Source organism: Hippopotamus amphibius, chromosome 2 (genome assembly GCF_030028045.1).
Source record: "Hippopotamus amphibius kiboko isolate mHipAmp2 chromosome 2, mHipAmp2.hap2, whole genome shotgun sequence".
In the NCBI taxonomy this organism is placed as follows: Eukaryota; Metazoa; Chordata; class Mammalia; order Artiodactyla; family Hippopotamidae; genus Hippopotamus; species Hippopotamus amphibius.
The window spans coordinates 103,741,405-103,769,252 of record NC_080187.1 but is presented as its reverse complement, the minus strand read 5'-3'; the positions used below and the strand labels follow the sequence as shown (position 1 = coordinate 103,769,252).

Genomic DNA, 27,848 nt, shown 5'->3' with positions numbered 1-27,848 from the left:
ATTTCTATTCCTCAAGGAAGTATTATTATGCTAAGTCTTGTTAGTAATTGTTTCAAAGCACTTTCACATACATTATACTTATATTTATATATTATTATATTTGCATATTATATTTAATCTTCACCTATACTTCTGAGCTTAGTATTCTTATCTCCGTTTTTAGATGAGAAAACTGAGGCTTAGCAAGGTGGCTCTTTCACGTACACGAGTGACAAATAGCAAAGTAGGGCTTTAATCCCAGGTCTTCAGAATGGACCCCCCCAGAGTGAGTGTAACAGGATTGGTCAGATGGAGAACGGGGTAAACAGGAGATGGGGAGAGGTGTTTCCCAAACTCTGCCTTCCTCTCGTTCGTAACCAGGGCCAGTTCTGCCTAAAATTTTACCCCATCCTCAAAATTACAAAATTGGCCACGTCCAAGATGTTTTTTGTTTGTTTTAGATATCATTATGAGTAAAATCTTTTTCTTAGACCAAAAGCAAGGATGCTTTTCTCTTCTGCCTTTTAGAATGTTTGGAAGAATGCGGTCATGATACCTTCTGAAAACAATCCCGACAATTCCTGTTTTCTCTGTCCCTTTCTTTGTCACTTGGTCAATTTCAGGCACCACAAGCTCTACTTGCTACTGCTCAGACCCCAGGTCTGGAAAAAGGGTGTTTTACCACCACCCTCTGCACCGTGTTCCCCTAGAACCTAATCCTGAGTGACTCACATTGGTTCTTGTACTAATAAGGCTGCAATATCTAATCAAGTCTTTCATATAAACTTCAGTAGGTTCCCACAACAAGCTTTTTAAAAAATGTAAACTAGTTCCTCAGAATTCATGAGAGCATCAATCCCACGAAGGCAGAGTTTTCCTTGGAGGTATTTGCGACTGTTCTTCCGGCACCTAGAACAAGGGTCAGTGTCAACTCACCAAGATATGCTGAAAGAATTAATGAACCCGGAAAAACTAAGACAAGAAAATGTCGCAGGTCGAAGGTCTTACTAAAACGTAAACGTTTTAATGAAGTACGATAAAATTCGCATTTATAGTGAGTCTTTTCGGGGGAAGGAGGATTCTGCCTTACTCCCTTTCTGAGATTATTGGTCAACAATGCCTGTTCGTTTTCTTAGGCGCACCATCATCTCTCTTACAGCAGTTTGAGTTAATAGTAATGAAGTAACGTTACATACACCCTGAAGGGAGGCGGTCACTTCATTCCTCCCTCCTCAAAAGATTAATCAGGCATTAATACATACTTCATTAAGTCGTTAGAGAAACATACTATTTGAAGAAAAGAAACCAATCACAAAATCTTAAAGTGATTAAAGAGCTGCATTTGGGGTAAGGAAATATGATTCAATTTCGTCATAAGACTTAATACATCTGAATCTGAACACTCATTCAGGGAAACAATGAGAACTGCCCCAAAGGGAAATGACTGAACAGTGTTGCACACAGACCATAAATCAACCATGTGTGGATATCACAAGTAGTAGCAGTTTAAAATATCCCGAAGATAATGATGTTCTGTCATTTATCCATTTCACTCACTCATATGCTCCGTGCTTGTGCCCCAAACTGAATCATCTATTTGCAAGATGGGTGGTGTGTGTGCTTGGTTTGTAGCCAAAAGTAGAGTCTAGAAGCTGGGGTGGGGGGGGGGGGCAGGGAGTGTTGTGCTAATTCCAAAGTTTCTCTTCAAAAAATAACACTTCATATATTTTGAAGAAAGAAATTAAGTTCTTCTTCAAAGGCTGTTAAGTGTAGGGGAACTAGGGCTGGCACATAAAATTTCCAGCCAAGAGTGAGGATTTATTCAAATGAAAAAAAGTCCATAGTTTTGAATTTTAATCTTTCCCACTTAAATTTTACTTGAGGGCTCTTTTTTTATTTTTTTTTCTAAACTGCTAGAGCAATCAGAAAGTCATAAATATTGAGACTCAGCTGTCACTCTAAGAAACATTTTATGATTTTTAAATAAAAAACTGTATTAAAATGATAAACAATTCTGATATTTTGTGGGAGAATCTCAACTACCTGCTACACCCTGCATTATCACTAAATCATCAAAAATGTGGAGACTTTAAAGATGCTCAAATGCAGGGCCATATCCACACAAGGCATTTCATCCTTTCAGCCTTGCAGGAAACGGACAGAAAGACAGAGAAAACTCCACAGGCTTATTTTCTTATCACAAAGCTTGTTTAATTCTTCAAAAATGTGCAACCTTCATTTATGTACCTATGTAAGTAGAGGACTCCAGCTGACTTCCAAAACACACACACACACACACACACACACACACACACACACACACACACACATATGAATAGCCTGCAGTCCTCTAAACAGCAAACCAGCATGGGTCATAGAAATAAATTCAAATAATTAGCTATTCAGTTCCTTCTATTTACCTAGCGCTACAGTCTGGCTGGAAGAGACAGGATATCTACATACAAAATCATTAGAGGACAATCCAAGACAGCAAATATCAATAGTTGTTCAAAATGTGTTGTAAAGATGTGTGTGGTAGGGGGAAGAGGAGGGGGATGGGGTACCTTAGCTGCTGAACTGAAAGAGGACCTTCAATTAAAGGAACGTGGTTCACAGAATGTTGGTTTCCAAACTCAGGACCCATGGACCCATTCCTGGCCCAATTTTTACCCAGCCTCAGTCAACTGAGAAAAATAAGAATCACAAAGCTAAATCTATTCCATTTAATAACATCTTTTTTAGCAGCAATCTTAGGCTTTTTTATTTTTATGACAGAATAGGACATGGTAGGTTTTTATTAATGCCCTTATTTGGCAAAAAATGAAAATTAGCCACCTATGTCAGTTTCCACAAATGCAAAAATCTGGGACGCCATGCCCTACAATTCAGCTTCATCTGGGAATCAGAGCATCTGTGTGTCATGAATAAAACCAGATGTTTTACCACGTTGGCTCGGGGCCCAGTGTCAGCACACGGGGCACAGCTGTGATACCTTCTCACCAGGAGCAAACGGCCAGTCCCTGAGGGAAGGGCTGCCCACCCCTAGTGCTGCGGGGGGACCAGAACGTCCCCAGGGCTGAGGTGACAGGTGTCCCCTCCTTGCGATGGCACCGACTATCCTTCACACTTGGCTTGTGAACAGCCAAGTGGCTGAGCGGCAGAGGGGAGACCCTCCGAGGAGCCCGTTCACTGCGACAGGCTTTGACGTGAGCCACGTGCTCTGCAGAAGCCATTTCGGGCCCCTCAGACTCCCCTGTGAGAGCCAGTGTGTTTGGGGCAATTCTGCCACTGAACCTGAGAAAGGTGACAGCCACCCCACAGCTAAACATACCAGCTGATGCAGCACCCGTGGTCCCCTCAGAGCACATGGCCGGGGCATGTCCCAGGGTGGGGGTGGTGTCCCTCGCAGAGCGGGGCAGCCCTGCAGACTGTGGGTGGGTGTCCTGGAGGCTCGTTCAGCCGCATAGGAGCCAAAGCAGGAGCTGGTCCTCACCCTGAGTCTGTAAGGGATGCCCAGACCGGGGGACTGTAGCCTTCTGTGTTTTGCCATTGACATAAGATCGATAACTCTTCTTTTTTAAATTTCATCTTGCATTTCATGGCAACCATTGTCCAAACTTCAGGATGAGAACTATAAAAACAAAGTCAAATCCCCATGATAATCAACTGTGCCGGATGGCCTATAGCACTTGAAAATGTAACTCACGTTAAAGAGGATAGAGATTAAATGTCCAGTGAACAGAGCTGGGACTGTGTCTGTCCAAGGCTTGCAACAAACTGGAGCAGCCGGGTGGGGCGGACAGGCTCCAGCAGGAGTAGAGGGCCAGGTAGGAAGGAGTGGACACAGAGAGTGACAGAGAGTTGCATCTGGGCTGCTGCAGTCAAACCAGGACCGTGCAGTGGAGACAGAATGCAGACCGCGGTGCATACCTTTTCCTTACAGACTACAGGGAGACATTCACAGATCTTGAATAGGAAGTGCCAAGATAAAAATAGAAGGGGTAAAATGGAAAGATCAACCAACAGGTAAATATTAAAGGAGAGAAAGACTAAAGAAAGTCATATTTTGAATGCAAGAAGCATTTGTAAAGAAAATTTCCTAAGAGATTTTCACTGATTTGCTGCACTATGCAAGAAAAGAGAGGTCAGATGTGACTGCGGGGTTTTCATCGCCGCATCTGAGAGATAAAGATACCTATCGAGGTACAGGGACGAGAGGAAGGGACGGATGCTGAGGTTGAATTTAGATAAGCTGGGTTATAAGCAGCCACTGCACACAGGCTTGGGGAAAGCCAGACCTGGGAGACACGCACAGACTTCTGTCCAGAATCCTGAAAGCCCACCAAATCAGATTTTGCCAGATTTTCTTTACCAATCAATTTTCATTTTTGAAAAAAAAAAAAAAAAAAAACCATGCCAGGCACTGGCCTGGCCCTGGAAGTATAAATGAACAAGATAAGTACAAACCTTAATGTCTCATAACTAACGGCTCCAACTATGACAGTAAATTCACAGTCACACGATCGATATGTGACAATCCAAACGTCACGACGGTGAGAAGGGTTAAGTAAAAACCATCAGACTCACTATGAAATGAGATTCGTATCTTAACTAGTTTACTTATTTATAAACTTTTGTACAGAGATTATAATGGTATGGTTGGCATTATGATTTAACAGAAGAGAAAGTAGGTCTCCTGAATGATATATAGCATAATTTCATATATATAGTGATATATGTTCTATATTAACAAATGGTATTTAATGATCCTATAGGCTACACTGTGATCCACGTGCACGTTACAGATACTTTGACTTTATACATTTACTTCGGGTTTCTTAGCAGGATTCCGTGACCTCTGAAGATTTCCTATGGTTATTGTGCTTCATGGGCACAAAGGTGAAATCTGAGGTCTTATGCACAAGAGCTGCTTTGCCTCCTTCAGCTGTGAAGTGACTTCCTAATATTATATATTTCCCGGGGTGCCTTTCTCACAGCGTCACATCCCTGGGGACATCCAGCCCTGCTGACCTCATAGATCATCTCAGAACCTCGGAGTTGGTGGGGGTGGAGGGAGGTATGGAGGGGGAGGAGGAGGAGGAGGAGGGCTTCACGGTCGGAGGCAGACCACCCCAAGTCCATCAGTGACGTGCATCGTGGTGTCGGCTACCGTACTGCCTGGAGTAGCTGAAACAGAAAACAATATCTGACGTTTGCAGATATGTCCCTTGTTTGTCTCAGAAAAGTATATCAGTCAAGGAAAAGCATGAACAAGAACAAAAGGACTAGCTTGATATCAGAAAACAAAATCGCCAAAAAGGCCATCCAGTATGGTGATGAATGGGAAATCGATTCTCCCACAAAGTGACCTTTCCCCCTGATGACTGTAAATCAGTTGACTCCCATGAAGCCTCCCAGCAGACAAGAGTTGGAGAACCACAACCTTGCCAGCCAACAGCAGCCTTCCTCCAACTTCTCTGAAAGCTGTAGAATTCAGATGCTTCGTTTGAAACTGTCCTTGAGTTCAGGGACACAGTGGTCTATTACGAGCTTTCCCCCAAAGAGCAGAAAATTATGAATTCTTCCCACAAGAACGCCTTCATAAATGGCTAGGAGGACTTCTGTGCAGAAGCAATTCCTCTCAAAACAATAACTACATCTAATTCTTCCTTGCAGTGTAACCTAAAGGGCAATAGGCTGTCCAGTACTCGTGGAAAGAATTAAAGATGATTCACCTACTGCTATCATTTTTTGTTTCCCTCTCCTCCAAGCCATATTTTAAAATATAATATCTCCTATTTACATGGAACTTTTCACATTTATTTTTATTGAGGTAAAATTGATGTATAACATCATGTGCAGGATTAGATTTCTACTTTATATTCACTACAGAGCTCACCACCAAAAACTTATTTTCCACCAGTCACCATGCAGTTGGTCCCCTTGACTCCTCTCATTCCCCCTTCCCCTCTGTAACCACTACTCTGTTCTCTGAGTCTACGTGTTTGTTTTTCTTTGGTTTGGTTTGTTCACTTATTCTGGTTTTTGTATGCCTGTTTGTTTTGTACATTCCACATATGAGTGAAATCACACAGTGTTTGTCTATCTTTGCCTTGTTTCACTTAGCATAATACCTTCAAGGTCCATCCATGTGGCAAAAGGCAACATTTCATCTTTTTATGGCTGAGTAATATTCCATTGTGTATATATACCATATCTTTTTTATCAATTCATCTGTTGACAGACAGTTAGGTTGTTCCATAATCTTGGCTATTGTAAATAATGCTGCATTGAACATAATGGTGCATATATTTTTTTGATTTAGTGTTTTCATATTCTTTGGAAAAATACCCAGAAGTGGGATAAGCTGGATCCTACTGTATTTTTATTTTTAATTTTTTGAGGAATCTCCCTATTGAACTTTTTAAGAAATCCAAGCATCTTCCATAAGTAATATTTCATCACTTTTCCTGATAGCCTCCCTAAAAATCAATCATAACTGTATTGTGACAATAACAATTAAATAAATCATTAAGATTTGATGAGTGCATTGCATGCTATGAAGATCAAAGTCATCTCTAGCCACAAAGAAGGATCAGGCTGCAGAAATTCTTCCATAAATATTTATCAAGTGCCTACCATGTGCCAGGCAGAAATGCCTAGAACTTGCCCCATATCCTAAACCAAGAGCATTGGACCTTTGATTAAATCAAGCCTCCCCTTTGTAACAGAATGTTACCTCACCCAAGGACACTCTTCACCAGAGATAAGTTTCTGCCTGTACAGCACTCATACTAACCCTTCAATGATGTCCCTTTTTCAAATGCTTGCTTTGCATTCAAGGAAAATAAGGAAGAGTGAAGCTATTTCATCTGCCAAGGACCTGGGGAGAGGAGATGGGAAAACGTGAAACACAAATGTGTTCCCCATGGCTTGACCCTCACGTGTGCCCTTAATTCTTACCCCGATGGTCTCAGAAGTTTTTTTAAGTATTCATGTTTTTCTTCCCCAAAACTCCCACAAATGCTATCTTCTTCCCAACATTATTTTGCTCGGTTTAATCACTTCAAACATTCCTCAGTTCTTTCCCACATGTCAGCTCAGCTCTGACTTGTGAATCAATAATCTACTATTTTCTAGTGTGCAAACCATAGCCTGTAATTGAGACAAGAACTCCCCAAGCTTGGGGACAGTATGCAGGATTTCTTGGTCTATCTAGTGAGGCCCAACATTTCACATCCGTTTTTTGTTAAGCTTATTGGAAGATGTTTTAGAGTAAATATAAGCAGAGATCCTAGATATTTACATGATAATTGGCTGCAATGATTAATCATACTTTGACCTTATCATTCTTAATGAAATTAAGTTGGGAATTATTTTCACTTTCCAATGCTATCTTATCCAGCCTGCTTTTGCTTTCTCTTCTCCCCACCTAGAGCACCTCGGCACTCTTTTGTTATTTAGCATTTATATAACTTTCTTTTTTCAAAGCGCTTGAGAAACAAACTACATGGTGAGCCGTATCTGTGGGCTGGGGGAATTATGATGGCATTTTTATTATTATTACCATCAGAACCGAACATTTTCATGCATTCACAGCTCCACTGGAGCCTCGGAAAGGAGAAAGCTTGCTTAGACCAAAGAGGTCCCTGCTGCTACAAAATTACCCTGCTGAAACTTAAGCAAATTAAAATATTTCAGCATGCCATAATCTCCAGAACCAAAACTGCGACTCTTGTAAGAGGAAGCAGCCCTGGAGGCTTTATGACTCCGCCTTTCGGGACCTCAATAGGACAATGAAGCCACAGGAGCACCTGGCTGAGAGGGACTCATTCGGGGGAATTAACTTCTTACCCTGAGATGTGTAAACGCAGAGCGACACTCTGTTGGAGGCCTCTGCTGTGTCATTTCCATTCTAATCACCCTTGTTTCCAATCGTTTATTAGTCCATGGCAAGAATTCCATCTCCAACCACAACTGCAGCCCAAGCAAGTCTCCTTTTTGGTGTCATTTGAGATGGGGAAAACAGTTTCACTTGCTAGTCTGTAAACTGAGAAACGATCACAAACCAATGGGCAGTGGTGTCCGGATGCTCTTGGTGTTCTAATTTTGAAAATGGTTTGTAAAAATAAAATTTCACCTATTACCTAAACTTCGAACAGATATAGTTTTCAACCTAAGAAAACCGCATGAGCTGTTAAAAACATAGGGATGGTTTTGCCTTTTTTGAAAGTGTGGAAAATAAAACAGGGTCTTCTAGTAACAGATAGAACAATGTTTTAGCACCATTTAGTTCAATCGCAGTTTGTTGGAATGCTTACTGTGGGGGAACAAAAGACTCAATCCTCTCCCTGGCTGACGGTGAAAAGATGGTTGCGATTTATAAATAAATATGATTTGCAGCAAGAGTATTAATAATCATCACCCACAAATACTATGACACTGCCCTTTGCACTTAGGTTGTGACAGCGTGAGACACCACTGGCTTGAATCTCAGGTGAATGGGCTTCCGCGTATCCCTAGGTGTCTCTAGACACCACCAAAGGCTCCCTCCGCGTGCTCACATACCTGTATGTCAGAGGTGGAACCCACTCTGCATCCCCCAAGATTTGCCCTTTGCATTGCGCTCCACTTGCCTCTCCCCCTACCACTTGTGAAGTCACTGGAGAAGCCACACCACCACCAACGTTCATAGTAAAAGCATCCACTTCTAGCTTGTGGTGCTGCCTCTGGAGTAACCAGGGCTTCAGTCCTCAATGTGCCAGAACTTATTTGGGTCCTGGATAGACTCAGACAGGGTGGCCATCATCTAGCTGTGGGCCATATGTCCTCACTGCAACACAGAGAACTGTTTCTATTGGGAACCCTTCAACAATTCCCACAGTGACTGGTTACTGCCACTTTCTCATAATTTTTTTAAGTCATGAAAAATAATTCCATCGTATTCTGATCCTCAATCTCAGCCAAATACAGTCTTAAGGGATGAGAAAAATAAGACAAAACAAAACAGAAAGCGTACTTTTTTGTCCTATCATCCTATTTGTTGCTTCTGAGGCTAGGTCATAAAAGGCATTGCGGCTTCCACCTTGATCTCTTGGATGGATGGCTTTGGGGGAAGCCTGCCACCATGTCATGACAAGGAAACTCAAGCAGCCCTGGAGAGACGCCCATATGGAGAAAACTGAGTCCTCCTACCAATAGCAAGCACCAGTTTGCCAGACACCTTGGAGGATCTTCCAGCCCCACTCAAGGCTTACAATGACTGGTTCATCAGCCAAAGTCCAACCAAAACTCATGAGAAATCCAATCCACGTTGCCCAGCCAAACCACTCCCAAGTTCCTGACCCACAGAAACTATGAAAGATAAAAAGATGAGAGCACATCTGTTTACAACATGATTTACTGAATATTTTAAGCCCACTGTCAAGAACTACTGCTCAGAAGAAAAAAAAGATGCTTTTCAAAATATTACTGTTCATTGACAATGCACCTGGTCACCCAAGAGCTCTGATGGAGATGGAAAATGAGATTAATGCCTGCTAACACAGCATTTACTCTGCAGCCCATGGATCAAGGAGTCATTTCTACTTTCAAATCATATTATTTAAGAAAAACATTTCCTAAGGTGACAGCTGCCATAGATAGTGATTCCTCTGATGGATCTGGGCAAAAGTAAATGGAAAACTTTCTGGAACGAATTCACCATTCTAGTTGCCATTAAGAACATTCATGATTCATGGGAAGAGGTCAAGATATCAACGTTAACGAGAGTTTGGAAGAAGTTGATTCCAGCCCTCGGGGTGACTTTGAGGGGTTCAGGACTCCAGTGGAGGAAGCAGGGAGAGAGGTGGTAGAAATAGAAATACAATTAGAATTAGAAGTGGAGCCTGAAGATGTGACTGAATTGCTGCAATCTCATGATAAAACTTAAACAAATGAGGAGTTGATTCTTGGGGATGAGCAAAGACAGTAGTTTCTTGAGATGAAATCTATTCCTGGTGAAGATGCTGTGAAGATGGTTGAAATGACAACAAAGGATTTATAACATGACATAAACTCAGGTCATAATGCAGCAGCAGGGTTTGAGAAGACTGCCTCCAATTTTGAAGGAAGTTCTACTGTGGGTAAAATGCTATCAGATGGCATTGCATGCTAAAGAGAAAGCATTTGTGAAAGGAAGAGTCAATCAGTGTGGCAAACTCCACTGTTGTCTTATTTTAAGAAACTGCCACAGTCACCCCCACCTTCAGCAACTACCACCCTGATCAGTCAGCAGCTTTCAACAGCAAGGCAAGACCCTCGACCTGCAAAAAGATTATGACTCACTGAAGACTCAGAATGGTTAGCATTTTTTAGCAATAACATGTTTTTTTAGATTATGAGCACTTGTCATAATCTTTGTGGTGTTTTGTTTGTTTTTTGGCTGCATTGAGTCTTTGTTGCTGCACATGGGCTTTTCTCTAGTTGTGGCAAGCAGGGGCTACTCCTTGTTGCAGTACACAGGCTTCTCAGTGCGGTGGCTTCTCTTGTTGCAGAGCACAGGCTTCAGTAGTTGCGGCACGTGGGCTCAGTAGTTGTGGCTCATGGGCTCTAGAGCACAGGCTCAGTAGTTGTGGCACACAGACTTAGTTGTTCCTCGGCATGTGGGATCTTCCCAGGGATTGAACCCATGTCCCCTGCGTTGGCAGGCGGATTCTTAACCACTGTGCCACCAGGGAAGTCCCAGCAATAAAGTATTTTTAATTAAGGTATGTACATTGTTTTTTATACATAATGCTATTGCGCACTTAATAGACTACAGTATAGTGTAAATACTACACTATAGTATAGTGTAAATGTAACTTTTGTATGCACTGGGAACCCCCAAAATTCATGTGACTCGTTTTATTGTGATAATAGCTTCTTTGTGATAGTCTGGAGCTAACCTGCAATATTTCAGAGCTATGCCTGTTCCAAAAGAATGGAATATCTGTCCATTTATTTGTGTCTTCTTCAATTTTTTTCATTAATATCTTACAATTTTCAATTATACAGGTCTTTCACATTCTTGGTTAAATTTATTCCTAGGTATTTTATTCTTTTCATGGAATTGTAAAGTGAGAGTCTTTTTAAATTTCTCTTTGATATGTTGTTATTAGTATATAGAAATGCAACAGATTTTTGTGTATTGATTTTGTATCCTGCAATTTTTCTGAATTTATGTATTAGTTCTAACAGTTTTTAATTGAGTCTTTAGGGTTATATATGTATAATATCATGTCATCTGCAAACAGTGACAGTTTTACTTCTTCCTTTCCAATTTGGATTCCTTTTATTTCTTTTCTTTATCTAATTGCTGTGGCGAGGACTTCCAATACTATGTCAAATAAAAGTGATGAGAGTGGGAATCCTTGTCTTGCTCCTGATCTTAAAGGAAATGACTTCAGATTTTCACTATTGAATATGATGTTGGCTGAGGGCTTGTCATATATGTCCTTTATTATGTTGAGGAACATTCCTTTTATACCTACTTTGCTGAGAGGTTTTATTATAAATGGATGTTAAATTTATCAAATGCTTTTTCTGCATCTATTGAGATGACCATATGATTTTTTTATCCTATATTTCATTATGTGGTGTATCACATTGAATGGTTTGCAAATGTTGAACCATCCCTGCATTCCTGGAATAAATCCCAGAACCACTTGATCATGGTATGTGATCCTTTTAATGTATTGCTAAATTTGGTTTGCTAATATTTTGTTGAGGAATTTTGCATCTATGTTCATCAGGGATATTGGCCTGTAATTCTTCTTTTCCTGTGGCATCCTTGTCTGGTTTTGGTATCAGGGTAATACTGGCCTCATAAAATGAGCTTAGAAGAGTTCTCTTCTATTTTTTGGGTGAGTTTGAGGGGTATTGCTACCAATTCTTTTTTGAATGTTTGGTGGAATTCACCAGTGAAGCCAATGGTCCTGGACTTTTGCTTGTTGGAATGTTTTTGATTGCCGATTCAATCTCCTTGCGAGTAATCAGTCTGTTCAGATTTTCTATTTCATCATGGTTCAGTCTTGGTAGATTATACATTTCTAGAAATTTATCGATTTATTCTAGGTTGTCCAATTTGCTAGCATATAACTGTTCATAGTAGTCTCTTATGATCTTTTGTATTTCTGTGTTGTCCATCAATATGTAAATGGATAAACATATTGTGGTCTATCCATATGTAGTCTATAAAATATAATAAAAGTAGTACAAGGACTTACCTGGTGGTGCAGTGGTTAAGAATCCGCCTGCCAATGCCGGGGACATGTGTTCGATCCCTGGTTTGAGAAGATCCTAAATGACGTGGAGCAACTAAGCCCGTGTGCCACAACTACTGAGCCTGTGCTCTAGAGCCTGCATGCCACAACTACTGAAGCCCACTCGCCTAGAGCCTTAGCTCTGCAACAAGAGAAGCCACTGCGATGAGAAGCCTACAATGAAGAGTAGTCCCCACTTGCCTCAACTAGAGAAAGCCTGCGTGCAGCAATGAAGACCCAATGCAGCCAATAAATATATTTATTTTTTTTAAAGTGGTACATGCAATTATGTAGATGAACCACAAAATAATCACACTTAATGAAGAAGCCAGAAAAGAGCACATATTTTATGATTATATTTAAAATTCTAGAAGATGCAAACTAAATTATGGTGATGAAAAATAGATCAGTGTACAACACCAAGAGTGAACCATAATGTAAACTGTGGACTTTGAGTATGGAGTGTCACTGTAACACATGGACCACTCTGTGGGGATGTGAATAGTGGGGGAGGCTGTGCATGTGTGGGGGCAGGGGGTATGTGGGGAACCTCCTTCCTGCCCCTCAACTTTGCTGTGAACCTAAAACTGCTCTAAAGATATAAAGTCTTAAAAATTCTTTAAATAGATCAGTGCTTACCTGAGGATGGTAGAGGTGCCTAAGAAAGAAGACAAGGAGAGAGATTTCAAAGAGGCATATGGAAACGATTGGCGGTGACGGATATGTTCATTGCCTTGATTGCAGTGGTTTTAGAATTACATACACATGTAAAAATGTACCAAATTGTACACTTTAAACATAAGTCGTTTAGTGCCCATCAATTATTCCTCAATAAAACCATTTTAAAATTAGGTTTACATGTATTTTTAATAAGATATGTAGTTAAATAATTTGGAGAGGTTTTTTGTTGTTGTTGTTGTTCTATATCTAAAGGTTACATTAAATGCTATCAGAAACACTAGCATAAATATCCAAAATATTCTGTCAAAAAAACATAGTAGAGATGTAATTAAATTATATCAAAACAGTGAAGAGCAGGTAACCACTTGTAAACAGCTCACACAGCCCTGGGGAAGGAGAGAGAGGAATCTGCCTGTCAGAGAAGCCTTTTTTTAGGACTGGATTAGCCATCCTCTCCTTATGCTGAAGGCGTCCCACTGACTTCAAAGAAGTCTTTAGATCAGAGAAAAACAGCGCTGGGCTAAATAATTGAGGTGAGTCGGGTTCTCATAAAGAGATCCTCTTTTGAGCTATAGCTGTGATGACATTTATCACATCATCAGTTATAAGAGGGCTTTGGGGCGGGACTCGGGAGTTCCTGAAGTACTCTTAAGCTTCAAAGAGGAGAAAAGAAATGCATTTAAATGAAAGCAGAAGTTTTGAACTCATGGGCTAGTGATGTGATTCCTTGCTGGAGGAGTGACTGAGACAAATAAGAAACTGTTTCTGGGTGAGATTGGTTTTGTGAGCTATCAGTAGTTTCTAGGAAAAAAAACACCGAAAAAAAAAATGATGGCTGAAGAGAGAGAAATCTATTACTAAACCCACCGTAATACAATAGTTTAATATTGACACAAGCGCAGCGTGTGCGTCAGGGTCACACCAGTGGGCACGTATGACTGCACCTGCCACAAAGAAGCAGAAACACGCAACTGAGGTGAGGTGACCTACGTAATTCACACACATGGGGTAGCCTCTCGGCTGGAGAAACAATCAGCCCCCAAATAATATGCTCAGAAACAGAATAGGGATTGAATTTTCAGGAGAGTGGAGGCATAGGGTCTAAAACATTGCTGGAAAAAAAAAAGTTAGTGGATAGACTTATGCCATTTGGTGAACCAGCAGGTATGATGGAAATATCTGCTCTCCTCGTGCTTCACAATGACAGTGATCAGTCAAAGCTGAAATCTGTCCTTCTGGCTGAGGAAGCAAGGTGATTGCGTGTTCCTGGTAAAATATCAATTCAAAGACCTGATGAGTATTAGAAATAAGGAAAGATGTAGCGCTGGAGAGTGCACTGAAGACACGACTTGAATTCTAAAAACCTCTAATACAGGGCTGAATGTGTTAAGTAAGTTAGTAAATATTTGGGCAACACAGAGAAGGGAGAGGTTAATAGCACTTTGGGTTGACTGGGGTGGGGGGGCGGGGCATGTTGTTACACAGGGAACCACAGGGGGTGACATAAAAATAGAGGAGGCTCTCAACTAAGCCCGTGCACCACAACTATTGAGCCCATGTGCTGTAGCTACTGAAGCCCACATGCCTAGAGCCCGTGCTCTGCAACAAGAGAAGCCACGGCAATGAGGAGCCTGCACACCACAACGAAGAGTAGCCCCCCCTCACCGCAACTAAAAAGAAAGCTCGCACACAGCAAAAAAGACCCAACACAGCCAATAAAATAAATAAATTTATAAAAAAAAAAGGAGGCTCTCAATGTCCTGTGCACAGAGGTGTTCAGAGTAACAGTTTTTATTTCATGTGTCGTTCAAGAAGTACGAAGGTCTGCAGCTCTTGTAAACAGAGAAATCCTTCCTTTGATTGCTCAGCCCCAGGAGCTACCGTCCTCTGTTACAGGAGTCCTATGCTGGGTACAACCCCAGCAGGTGAAAACCTCTTGGACCCACCTTGAACGAAGATTGGACCCTTTCCCCCCACTCCCCCTTGTCCACACTACACTAGGAGCCAGAGTGAAACCCAGCCCGGATGTGCAGTGACAGAGGCCTTCACCTACTTATCTTCAGACTGAGGTTAACTAACAGCGAGCCCTAAATGGTCTGTTCCAGCCATGCGGCACCAACCCACCTCTAGCTCCCAGTGAGCACTGCTGTTGTCATCAGCCAGCGACTGCCTCCCTGTCTGCCTCACAGACAGAGGGCCAGTGGGACCCCCCCCCCATTAGAAACAGAAAAGCAGTGGGGGTTGAGAAGCGAATTTAGATCAACTGTGTGTCATAGCTGGCCTCTCTGCAGAGAGCTCGAAGCGTCTCTGGAATAATTTCCACCAAAGCAAAGCATTCCCTCTGGGTTGGCACCAGCATCAAGATATGCCAGTCTCTGTATATACAGCCACTTAGTCAATTTAAAAACATTCACGGAGTACATATCATGTGCAGATTATGGATGTCGGGAGTAGGATTGCCAGATTCAGCAAATAAAAATGCAGCGTGCCTGGTTGAATTTGAATTTCAGATAAATTTTTTAGTATAAGTACTTTCCATGTGTAAAAAGATAAAATGAGACAAAATAAAATTTTTAACAGTTTATCTGAGCAAAAATCAATTCAAATTAGTCAGCGCCAGACAGGAAGTGGTTAGAAATGCTCCACCCACAGGCGCTGGGGAAAGACAAGAGAAAGAGCAGAAGCCAAGGAAAGAAATGATTGATTGTCTGTAGCTGAAAGCTGGTTGTGATGGACTGGGCTTAGGTTTTCATCTTGTAAGCAAGAGGCATTTACAGTTTGCTTACTCAGGTCACCAAGACATTAAAGCCACCTCAGTCCAGTGGCCTCCTTGTTTAATTAACATGGAGTAGCATTGACCAGAGCAGATCTCCCAAGCAGAGTTTTTCTTGGAGGAAAATAAAACTGGAGAGGACAGTTAGGGACCTCCTGTGGAATGTCTTCAACAACGGGCAATCAACCTGCTGCGACCAAAAGTTGGGTGGGTGTAATTCAAGAGCCAGCTGTTTGATTTCTTTTAGGGGAATGACCTTTTTTTATCAAAACACGTGGAAAGGACATGTTGGTTATGGAAAAGTAAGCCTCAGCACCTGGCCGGGAGAAGCAGAGACAGATAGAAAGCTGACTTGCTCAGCATGAAAAGGAGGAAGAGATGACATATTCTGGTACAGCCCTGCAAAGAAGACATAAGAGGGAAATTTTGAGGACAGCACATGGCGGAGGCCAAAGGACAGGGAAGGAATTTTGTTCAGGACGACATTCTCTACAGGAGCTAAAGAATATGAAAGAAGTCAAAGCTTCCGCCCTAAGGCTGTCAGCTATGTCTCTGCCACTTCCCTCACATCTTCCAAGTCTAGGGCTTGCTGATCTACCTGAGACGTGTTTGAGAGGCGAGGAACAGTGGGTATGGGACCCACTCAGCTGGGTGTGACCAGGGCAGTGAGCAAGCCTGGGCAGAACGCCAGCAGGAAGGAAGGAAGGGTCCCCAGATAGGACATCAAAGTGAAGGACAAACGTGTGAACATACATCCCTGGGAAGCCACACAAATCTTAAGACAGGAATGTGTCATTTGGGGTTAATGCAATTTCATTTAAATCTCAAAAACCAGGAATCCCAGTTGACCCCTGGCTCCACGTTTTTATCCAACTCCTGATAGTTTGGGAGAGAATGACTGCATGTATAGATGTCCCAGTGTCCGTGCTTTTTCCTTTCTCCTCATAGCTACTTTTGTTTAACATTTTAACACCATCACCAATGTTCAATCAATCTCAGGAGAGAAGGGCCAACTCCGGCTGATTTCCTTTTCTCTTTGTTAGCATTTCAGGCAAGAGGTGTTATTGGGATGTCACTTTTACAATTCTGTCCATGTGCACCCAGTGATGAACTTTAAGTGAGAAATATTGCTTTGCTCTTACCCCGTCACCTCCGTGTATTTGAATATATAGATACATGTACTCCTATGTAAATACTCTGATGAACTCAAATGTGTGTGTGATTATTCTATTTCCTGCAGTGGGCGGATTTATTCCACAATCTTTGAAAGACCAATGAAACGCTTCTTGGAACTGCTTATAATATTTCTCAGCTGAGGGACTTCCCTGGTGGCGCAGTGGTTAAGACTCCAAGCTCCTGATGCAGGGGGCCCAGGTTCAATCCCTAGTCAGGGAACTAGATGCCATATGCTGCAGCTAAGAGTTCACATGCTGCAACTAAGGAGCCCACAAGCCACAACTAGGGAGCCCACGTGCCCCAACTAAGACCTGGCACAAACAAATTAATTAATTTAAAAAAATATTTCTCAGCTAAGGTTCCAATGGTTTTCCCAAAACTAAGTACTGACACATAATGACAATAGCAGATTCACAGAGTGTATTGGTATTTCCAGAACAATGCCTTCTGAATGGTATTATTTGGCCAGTCACCTGGACTACTCTCTTGACTATAATTATTGACACTTCAGAAAGTTTCCTCCTGGTGGGAAACTCCATTCAGAGAACAGAGCATCTACAAGTGGAGGCTGTCTGATGAGTCATCAGAACATTAGAAAATGGTCAGGATTTGTATGTACATCTAAATGTTCATATAACACTCCTTGCCTGAGAGACACTGGCAATTAGTTTTGGTTTTTTTTTTGTTTTGTTTTTCTTTTTTAATAAATTTATTTATTTATTTATTTATTTATTTATTTTTTGGCTGTGTTGGGTCTTCACTGCTACGCGTGGGCTTTCTCTAGTTGTAGCGAGCAGGGGCTATTCTTTGTTGCGGTGAGCAGGCTTCTCATTGCAGTCTTCTCTTGTTGCAGAGCACGGGCTCTAGGCATGCGGGCTTTGGTAGTTGCAGCACACAGGCTCAGTAGTTGTGACTCGCGGGCTCTAGAGCGCAGGCTCTGTAATTGTGGTGCACAGGCTTAGTTGCTCTGTGGCATGTGGGATCTTCCCAGACCAGGGATCGTCGAACCCGTGTCCCCTGCATTGGCAGGCAGATTGTTAACCACTGGGCCACCAGGGAAGTCCCCAGCAACTAGTTTTTACAATTATCATGCTGGTTCTCTTTTCCCATCTCCTGAAAGCTACCCCAAAAGAGCTCCATGATTTGCCATTCATTATCCCTGGAGTTTGTCCATGACCTTCCTGCTTTCTTTGGAGTGTTTGGGAAATAAGCAAACTTAACCTTCAAGCAAGTATCTCGATTTGAACAGGATGTGATAAAGCAAACGCCACCTGCCTGGTTCCCAGGTTAACAGCCCTGCAGCTCCCCTGACCTTGATGACAATCTTCCGATCTGCTATCTCCTCTTTCACGGATTCACGTTGTTTATTCTGCCAAATGTTCATCCTGACCCTTGCAGCTATTTCTAACTGAACACATCCAAACTGGTCAGTTCCTCTTTGAGTTTTCACAATAATTCCTATTTCTATTTCAAAAACACAAAGCAACAAACATCTACCCTTTAGCAACAGTGCTTTTTAAAATAGTTTTTATTTCAATGCCTTTGTCAATAGATACATGCACATGCTAGGACCTTCTTCATTTCATAAATGGTCTTTTATTAACTCCACGATTAGCAGGGCGAGATGAGAACAGGTATGTGCTTGGGCCTTTTAATTTAAAATAAAACAAAAACACTATCCCTAACTTCATGGCATTTATAGTCTAAAAGTGCTTATTTACCCTAGTCAAATAGATTTCTTAGTGACAAATCTTTCTAGCAAGCTATCAGAATTTTTAAGGCATGTCTCCACTCAATGAATACATTCCTCATTACTCTCAGGTAATTTACCCCTTCGCCTCTGCTTTTTGCTGTTTTCTTGCCTTTACTCATTTTTGTTTATCAGAGAAGCACAAAGTAGGTGTAAATTAAATATTTTCACTTTACATAATCATTGGCATTTAGGAGAAAGGCTGAAACTAAATTTAACGTGAATACAAGGATCTAATTTGAATACAAATAAACTTTTAATATTATCGACCCATTTTTTTCCATCCTATCTTTGAGGCTTGTTGCTAATCATAAAAATTGTCTGTCCAAGGACAAATGACACTAGAACGCATTTCATACAGAACATTTGTCAGAACGAAAGGTATACGGCGAGGTGATACTGAAGATGCCTACTTGGATGCTGCGTGTGCATGTGGTACCTGGTGCCAGGACAGAGCTGGAACCTCCAAACATCACACTTCCTTTTCTCTCTCCAAACAAATCAGGCAGCTCAGAGCCTGTGGTGAGGGCTAGACTATTACAAAACAACTTCGACTCCGATCACCTGTCAAAGCAAACTGGAGTCAGAGGGGTAGAAAGTGTTCTGGGCCAGGCCATGCTGATGGGACAGCAGACAGCACAGTGATGGCAAACAATAATAACCCCTCAGGGAACAATCCTTACGCTCTCCATGCCAGGAAGCTTAGAAAGGAAGCAACACAGAGGCAACCAAGAGACCAGGGGAGTCTTTTTTTAAGCCCTTTATTGGGGTATAATTGCTTTACACTGTTGTGCCTGTTTTTGCTGTACAACAAAGTGAATCAGCTGTATTTATACACATATCCCCATATCCCCTCCCTCCCTCGACTCCCTCCCACCCTCCCTGTCCTGGCCCTTTAAGTCATCACCCATCATTGGGTTGATCTCCCTGTGTTGTGCAGCAGCTTCCCACTAGCTATCTATTTTACATTTGGTGGTGTATATATGTCAATGCTACTCTCTCACGTCGTCCCAGCTTCCCCTTCGACCCTACCCCGTGTCCTCAAGTCCATTCTCTATATCTGCATCTTTATTCTTTATGGCACTGTGTCTTCTCTGCATCTTGCTGATTAACTGAGCCCTACACATGCTAACCAAGGACTCCAAGGAGGATGGAGTGGGGAGGGGGTAATGAGGTCAGATAGGGGAGGAGGTCCCCCCGGGGATGCTGGAGGTGAGGGTGATGGGAAAACCAGAAAAGGGTACAATCCCATTAGGAATAGGGTATCTGAAGACTCTGTCTTCAAATCCAGCAGACCTCTAGGCATGGTTTCAGGCCCTTCCCTATTTAGAATTCTGTAGCAATTTTTCAGGTAAAGCGATTTTCCTAAACATCCCTAGCTTTTACTTTAGTCACGTGTATCTGGGTCTTATTCGACTTCCCAACCATTCTGCTCATTTTATCTTCTAAGTGCAGATGAGAAGCTGGAAAGGGTCAATAGTCACACCAGCTGGGTGCTTAAAATAAGGAACTTGAACACAAAACAACAAGAACCAGAGCTGTGGGACACCTGCCTATGAAGCAGGGGCGTCAGAACTGACGCTCCAGACATAGCAGCGTTCTCTCCACCACTCAGCACCAAGGGGTGAAGGGGCGGCAGAGAACATCTCACGGCAGGCATGGCCTTTCTCAAAGGCCAGGGAACAAGTCAGTTCACCGGTGGCCAAGCCCAGCATCCAGGAGCTCCGACTCCCAGAGCTTCGCCATCATCATTCTGTTAGTTACAATAGCTCTAGTAGCCGCAGTGCCTATTGTGTGCAGGCACTGTTTTAAGCCCCTGGCAGGTGTTCCTTTACTTAATCCTGCAACCACTCCCGTGACGGAGGGACATATCACCCAGTGTACCTTCTTCAGGCGAGGAATCCGAGGTCCAGAGTGTCTAAGTTACTAGTTCAATCTCAAAACTGGGGAAAGGGCTGAGCTTCCCACCCTGAACCCCCACACTCCCTGCTCCCTCCCCCCACAGCTCCATATGCAGAGAAGACAGCCCCCTGGTGCTTCCTTAGCCCGATTTCACTGTGCAGTGAATGACTAAATTCTCCCGGGCATCCGTGTGGCACAAAGTCTCACCAGAACACAAGGTCCTGAATACAGTACCGCTGGGCTCTCTCGCGGTAACTGGTAACTGGGAGAATAACAGCTTGCTTGTCCTCACTCTTTCCAGGATCCCTCACTGTTCCTTGAAAGGGTTTAAGCAATTTGATACCTAAGAGCAATGTCATTATCGGAGTTCTATGTGAAAAAACAAAGAATTTATCCTCGTGAAATAACAGAAGGGATGAGAAAGCAGATAGGGTTGTAAGCTGGGTTTTTTACTGGCTCTGATAAATCCTCTAATTGGCAGCCGAACCCCATGCCAGAAGCAGAAATGTGTGCAAGGCCTCGGGCGAATCATCTCACACACCTGGCAGTTAGGAAAACTCACAACCAGAGCTGCCTGAAGTTGTCTAATTTCTTCCCCCCCCCACCCCATTTGGAGGGCAACTAAAATCCACCTTTGCGGGCACAGGCCAATAACGGACCCTCTTTTCTGCTGCACAGAACCTGAAGCGGGTAGCAGAGACCTGGATGGATGAGTTTGCCGAATACATTTACCAGCGGCGCCCCGAGTATAGGCACCTGTCCACGGGGGACCTCTCCGCGCAGAAGGAGCTGCGCAAACAGCTCAAGTGCAAGGACTTCAAGTGGTTCATGGCAGCCGTGGCCTGGGACGTGCCCAAGTACTACCCTCCGGTGGAGCCCCCACCCGCGGCCTGGGGGGAGGTGAGGCACCCGGCTCTTCAGCCCCCGGGGGTGGGGGGGAGGGGCTGCTGAAATCTTCCGCTCCCTTGTCCTGCGGCCAAGGTCAGCTCAAATCATCTCTGATAAATGTATGTCCAGCCTCTGTAGGAACTGCTGGGTAAGGGCATTGAGCTCACCCCTGGAACCCTTGGCCACTGTTGACTCCCATAATTGATTGTTTTTAAATGCATCTGGATAATATTGTTATTTGAGATTAGTGAAATTGCCATAAGAGCTTGCAGAGAATGAAAATGTTTTTCATGCTCCTGTGTACATAAATGTGACCTGATGTTCACGATAAAATCCCTCCCTGTCCTCCATGTGCACAGCCTGGTGGCTATTTGCCTGCACAAGGACGAGGTGCCAAGGGGCTTGGGGGCTTTCCTAACCAGGTGTGCGATGCAGCATCACGAAGATAGGATTTCCATGATACCCAGAACTGTGGCACCTGTGGGACCACAGTGGTTCCTTAAATAAGCACTAACCTTTCCACCTCTGAGCGCTTCTTTTTAATTTTATTTCATGATCTAAAATGGAAAGAGCTGAAAATCCCTATTTGCCCAATATAAAGCATCTATCTTTTGGTATATAAAGGACTTTTGTGCCAGGTTCAGTTCAGTTACTATGGCCTTTTCCTCTTAGGAAAGAGTGTGCTGGAGCAAGGTCTCAAATTGGATGGGTGGCTTTAGCCTGCGATTTCATCTGCCCGTAGCAGGGGGCTGGGGGAGGGGGGCGGGATGCTAGCACCATCCCTGCACTCTGGAGCGGACCGTCTCGCCTCCTACAGGAGCCTTCCCATCATCATCGAACTTGACTTTGTGGTGTAGGGAGAACATGTGTTTGCCTGGTTAGTGTCTTTGGCTTGGCACAGTTCTGAAAACAGGTCGCCCCTGGGCGTGGCAGCGGAGGCCTGCAAGCTTGGGCAGTGTCCTTGGGTGAGCAGTCCTGGCACCCCATAGAAAAGACATTCAGCAGGTTACACATGCGCTGCTTGTTTTACTCAGAGGCCCATAGAGATGTTCTCTACTTGACCTGAGATACCTCGGGCACAAAGAACTGAGCCAAGGCTAGCACCACAGGCTTCATCTCCTGATATTTTTTGGTATATGCCCAGTGGTCTTGATCCTGGATGCTTAAGTCAGTGAGTAATTTGGTCTCTGATCCTTTGCATCTTAAATATTTCATTAAAGCGTCCCAGGAATATTATTAATATTACTCTGCTAGGATTTGCTTTTGTTATCTACCAGGAGCTTAATTTACAGCGGCATAAATTTAAAGTAGATCCCAGAGAGAACTTTCTTAATCTAATACATTGTAAGACATAAGAGTTTGTTACCCAATAAGCGGGTGAGTTTCTTCCTCTAGTTTGTTGGTTAAGTTTATGTCTGCCATCTTTCTATAAAAATAGTCCTGCTTAGTGACTTAGAAAACTCTCCAAGACATCCTAGTATCACTGTGTGATTTGTGGCTGGGTTAAACTCTCATCAATCTTCTCCCACTACGGAAGCGTAATTTTTTATTCCAACCTGGTTACTACCTAAACTGAGACTGGTCACATATTTTCCCTCATTGGCTGACAAAACCATAATCTTTATTTATAAAGCATCATGAGTTTAAAAAAAAAAAAGCATCTTGCTTAGAAACAGATTCAAAATTTCCATGAGGTTCTAGAAAAGACACAGCTTTCCTGGAATAATCAAAATAAGAACCATCTTACAGAGAGGTAGGTGATGCCATTGTTTTTAACCTATTACTCTCGACTGCATCACATCTTTACATGGTTTGCCTCAGCCCTGGAGACATTTGAGTTCACCATCCCTGGTCTAAACAATCAGACATTGAGAAGATCACATCTTCCTCTAATACAATAGCAAATTTCTTTCCCCAAAGCTTCAGAACAGCAAGCAAAGAATGGTCATCTTTAGGTTTAAAGCAAGAAGAAAATGGCAAAGTAGTTCCAGGGCCAGTTACATTTGTTCAGTGAAGAAGTGGTACACAGCAAGCATAAAGACAGGAGAAGAGAGGAAGGCAGAAGGAAGGGGAATCAATAAATGGCAGGGTTTGGGCAGGTACAACATATTGGAAAGTATCTATTTCCCAAGCAGAGGATCCCTGCGACGAAAAGTGATGCCTGGACATTTATCGCAGGAGGCAAGTGAAGTATTTGAAACACAGCTTAATCTAAATGAAATGATGGACAGGAAAGACCATTTTCTGACTATATATTGTTATTGTAATAACAATCTACTCGTGTATTTTTTTCCCCTCTAAAAAAGAGCTTTTATTTATTAATTTATTTTGCAATAATTTTAAATATACAGAGAAGTTGCAAAAAAGGTACAGGAAGTTGACATATACCTTTCACCCATTTCTTCTAATGTTAACATCTTACATTTGCCACGATAACTATAGCACATTTAAACTAAGTCATAAGTACTGGTACAATACTATTAACTCGACTACAGTCTTTATTCAGATTTTACCAGTTTTTTTTTTTTCACGAACGTCCCTTTTCTATTGCAGGATCCAATCTAGCATATGAAAGGGCTATTTCGTTTCCTATAAACTTTAATTGCTCAAATGGGCCAAGCTCCTATGTAAATGTAATGGGTCACTTGCTGTTTTGATATGAGAGTGAAAAGGGAAAGGCAGAGTGTGTGGTTTTTTAAAAGCAGTGGTAGGAAGGAACCACAAACCTCCAGCAACGAAAACACAAGACTCCTTTATGGGAGTGCCGTGCCAGGAAGCAGGGTAACTCGCTATTTCATGCACTTGTACTTGGAACGGTTTCCCACCTGCTCCTCTGTGCCAGCCTGATTCTGGGTAAACAACGAAGTGTTTAGGCAATTTCGGGCTCTGGTCGTTGGAACCCAGCTTGGAAAGGATGTGTTACAGACCATAAACAGCCTATAAACCGCTACTCACTTCCCTGACAGATTCAGCTGGTTGTCGTGTGTGTCTCCTAACTCATCCCTCTGCTTCCGCCCTCCTCCCCCTCCTCCCCACCTTTGGCTTATTCTCCACTTGAAACAGGAGATCAGACCACTGCCTCATTCAGAACCTTTCAATGGCTACCACCTCTCTCAGGGTCAGAGTCCTCCCCTGCACCCTGAACGACCTGGCCCCTGTTGCATCCCCTCCAACCTCATCTCTTCCTGTTCGCCCCAGCTTCCTTTCTCCAGGGACACTGGCCTCAGTGCTGCTCTCCATCAGGCCAGGCACAAGCCCACCTCAGGGCCTTGTCACTTGTTGTTCCTCCTACTTAGACCCCAAGGCTCTTCCCTCACTCCCTTCAGGCCCTTTCTCAAAACACACTGCCTTCTCGGAAAGCCCTCCCTGGCCACCCCCGCCGTCATGAGCAGCAATGCACACAGGGCTGCCCGTCCTCATCCACTCCAAACCCCCCTCCCCTGCTCTGTCCTTCTCGTCAGCGCCCCTTGCTGCACAGCAAGCTCTGTCATCTACTTATTTATCATGTTTCTCATCTACCTAGAAAGCCAGCTCCAGGGCATAGGGGTTCTGTTGATCTGTTGAGTTACTACTGCCCTTCAGCAGCTAGAAACAGGGTTTGGCATACAGCAGGTACTCAATAAATGCTTATTGAGTGAACAATGACAGAATGGAGGACCTGGCCCCGTCGCCCCCTCTGCATTCGTGGCTCTGCCCACAGTCCCCCACAGGCAGACTGGGCTCTGGCTCCCCTTCACTGCACGGGGAAGGGTCTCTACATCACTGCCCGGCCCTGCAGAGTCTGCCTCTCTGGAAAGCCTGGCTGGGAAGATGGTGTGAGTAATGACTCTCAGGTGACTGATTCGATGGACTGCCAGGTCCATGTTCCATATCATATCCAACAAGGTATGAAATATTGCCGAGACCAGCTCGGCGACTCGAGGTGAGTGATGGGTGCCGCAAGCTTGAAGAAGACACAGACACAGACTGAAGAAAAAAGTGGGACCGGGGGGCTCAAGACCTCTGGGATCAAGAGCCCCGCTGACTCATCCCAGGCTGCTTTTATTGAGTTCGTGGGCTAACATTCTCAGGTTACACTCATAAACAATCAAAGGCCTCACATGACTGAGGCAATTATCTTTGTTTACTTCCTGGGTCCGAGTTGAGCAGGTGTGGATCTGAGCTGGGTGTGGAGAGCAAAGCAGCCCTGGGGGAAGGAGACCTCTCTCAGAAGGATTAAGGGTCTGTGCCCCACCCGTGTTGGCCCCTCTGTGACTGTGCCTGTCTTAGGTTGTTCCTCCCTTGAGGAATCTTACCCGTCTCTGGCTAACCAGTCATCCTCCAGGGCCAAACACGGTGATATAAGGAAGGCTCTATGCACCACCCCTGTTGGCCCCTCTGCGGCTGTGCCTGTCTTAGGTTGTTCCTCCTCTGAGGAATCTTACCCGTCTTTGGCTAACCAGCCATCCCTCAGGACCAAACAGGGTGATATTAGTCTCCATGCCCCGCACCCTCAGCTCTTCCACTGCTCAAGCAGGACATTCTGAATCCCATCGCTCGGCCCACATACTTCAACATTTTCAATGTTTCAAAAAGGTTCCAGAATGTCTTCCCACAAAATATTCTCTTCTGACATCCTAAGAGGAAGAAGGAAAACCTCCAAAAGTGAAAATCCTGTTGCCAGCAATTTCCAAACTCCCTGCCAGCTTCCTACTTCAAAGGCAAGAAGAGATTCAAGTCCCCTCTGATGGAGGCATCATTCTGTCCTCTGGTCGCCAGAGCAGTGGGTGGAGTGGGGAGGCGTCAGGCCCCGAGAGAATAAATGGGATTTTGAGCCCTGTAGTAAGTTGAGCATCCCTTGGTGCTATTCAGATAGAAGCAGTGCGCTTTCCACAGTGCTGTGTTGGAGAAGAAATCTGGGTAAGAACAGGTTTAAAGCAGAAGTCTGTCCTTAAACTAGGCACAGAGGGAGTGTCTCTTTTTGTGCCAAGATGCTAAACAAACGAAACAGCATTTCCTATTATTTTTCGCCTTCTTACTCCTTCCCCTCCTTAGAATTCATGAATTCACTATAGCCATTTATAGTACTCCTTTATAGTCCAAAAAGAGTTCTTCAGAATCCCACATCTTCATGTGTAAGAGGGAGCAAAAGATGAAAAATAGACATGCGTGTCTTTTCCAACTAAGGTGTCTACTTCCTGTCCTCAATGTGCCAATCTTGACACATTCATTTGTCATCTCGCCATTGTGCAAAACTTTTTAAAAATCTTCATTTTAAAAATTCACTTCAATGCCAGACTCCTGCTGCTGCTATTTAAACTCCTCGCTCAAGATTCACATCATCCTGAATTGCAGCATCTCCACAAAGACAGGCCCCCTGAATCATCCCAGCTCGCCTCCTCGGCTTTGGAGGAGACTTCAGCTGCTCTTGACTTCTTTTCACTTGCTCTCTTTCTTCTGATGTTCTCACAGTGTGTGTGAGGCCTTTCAGATTTCTCCGTGTTGGCTTCCAGGAAAGCAAGTTTGACACCAGGAGGTGCGTTATCAGAAAGGCCATCTGACGATGGGATGCTATCTCTTTCAAACAAATTCTGTGCAAGCACAGCTGCTGGGTAACACAGAGGGAAAAGCCAGGCTCTGGATCCTTCTCTTGGGAGAGTGATGGCCAGCTTTCCCGTCCCCCCCACAACCTCAACTGGCAACAAGTAATCTGCAGAGGACTTGTCTTGCTGCTCTGCTGGCAACCACGCCGGGACCGTCCCTGCCATTCAGCTACTCTCCATCTAAACCAGATCTATAAATTAAGCAGCCGTTCAGAAATGATTTGTTATTCTCTGAGTGTATGAGACTTGATCTGTCATTTATTTTCTCAGGCAGAGACAATGCCAGCACACTATGCTAATTCATCTCTCTGGAGCTCCACAACCAGGTTGAGAAAAATATAAGACTACATAAAGAATCTCATTATCCTCTCAGCTTCTACTGTGTGTTTTCTGAGTTCTCAACAGTTGAGACAGTTGAAGACAAGCTTAGTGTTTCATGATAAACAGGATTTTCGTTTCACATCCCCAGCTGAGCAAGCTGCGCATCTCAGTATCTCGACAGTAGCAATCGGACCCGTGTCCTAATAGAATCAGAGGTGTTTCAGAGCTAAAAGATTTTTCTGTGCACACACACACCACACACACGGGTGAGTCAAAAATTATCTGCACTCCGGTTATATTACAACTTCTGCTGGCCACACTGTCTTATCGGCACTTTCCTTTCAAAGCCACTGTCTCCCCAGTCACTGCTGTGCAGGTGTGAACATGTTACATCAGTTCATGTGTAACTGTGGTGCGAGCAAAAATGGACGCCCCACTTGTGATTTGCACGGAAGAAGAACAGTGTGCAGTGATTCGTTTTCTGTGGCCTGAGGGTGTGCACGTCTGCACACTTC

At 43.5% G+C, this 27,848-nt stretch overlaps 1 protein-coding gene across 1 annotated transcript in view; it reads left to right on the top strand.

The window, feature by feature from the left end:
* The window catches only part of GALNTL6 (polypeptide N-acetylgalactosaminyltransferase like 6), a 1,169,120-nt gene that overhangs the window by 1,081,565 nt on the left and 59,707 nt on the right, over positions 1-27,848 (top strand). The window contains exon 9 of the mRNA XM_057724757.1: positions 21,221-21,442. Within this exon, the coding sequence (XP_057580740.1) occupies positions 21,221-21,442 (222 nt within the window). The remainder of the gene's footprint in view (positions 1-21,220; positions 21,443-27,848) is intronic.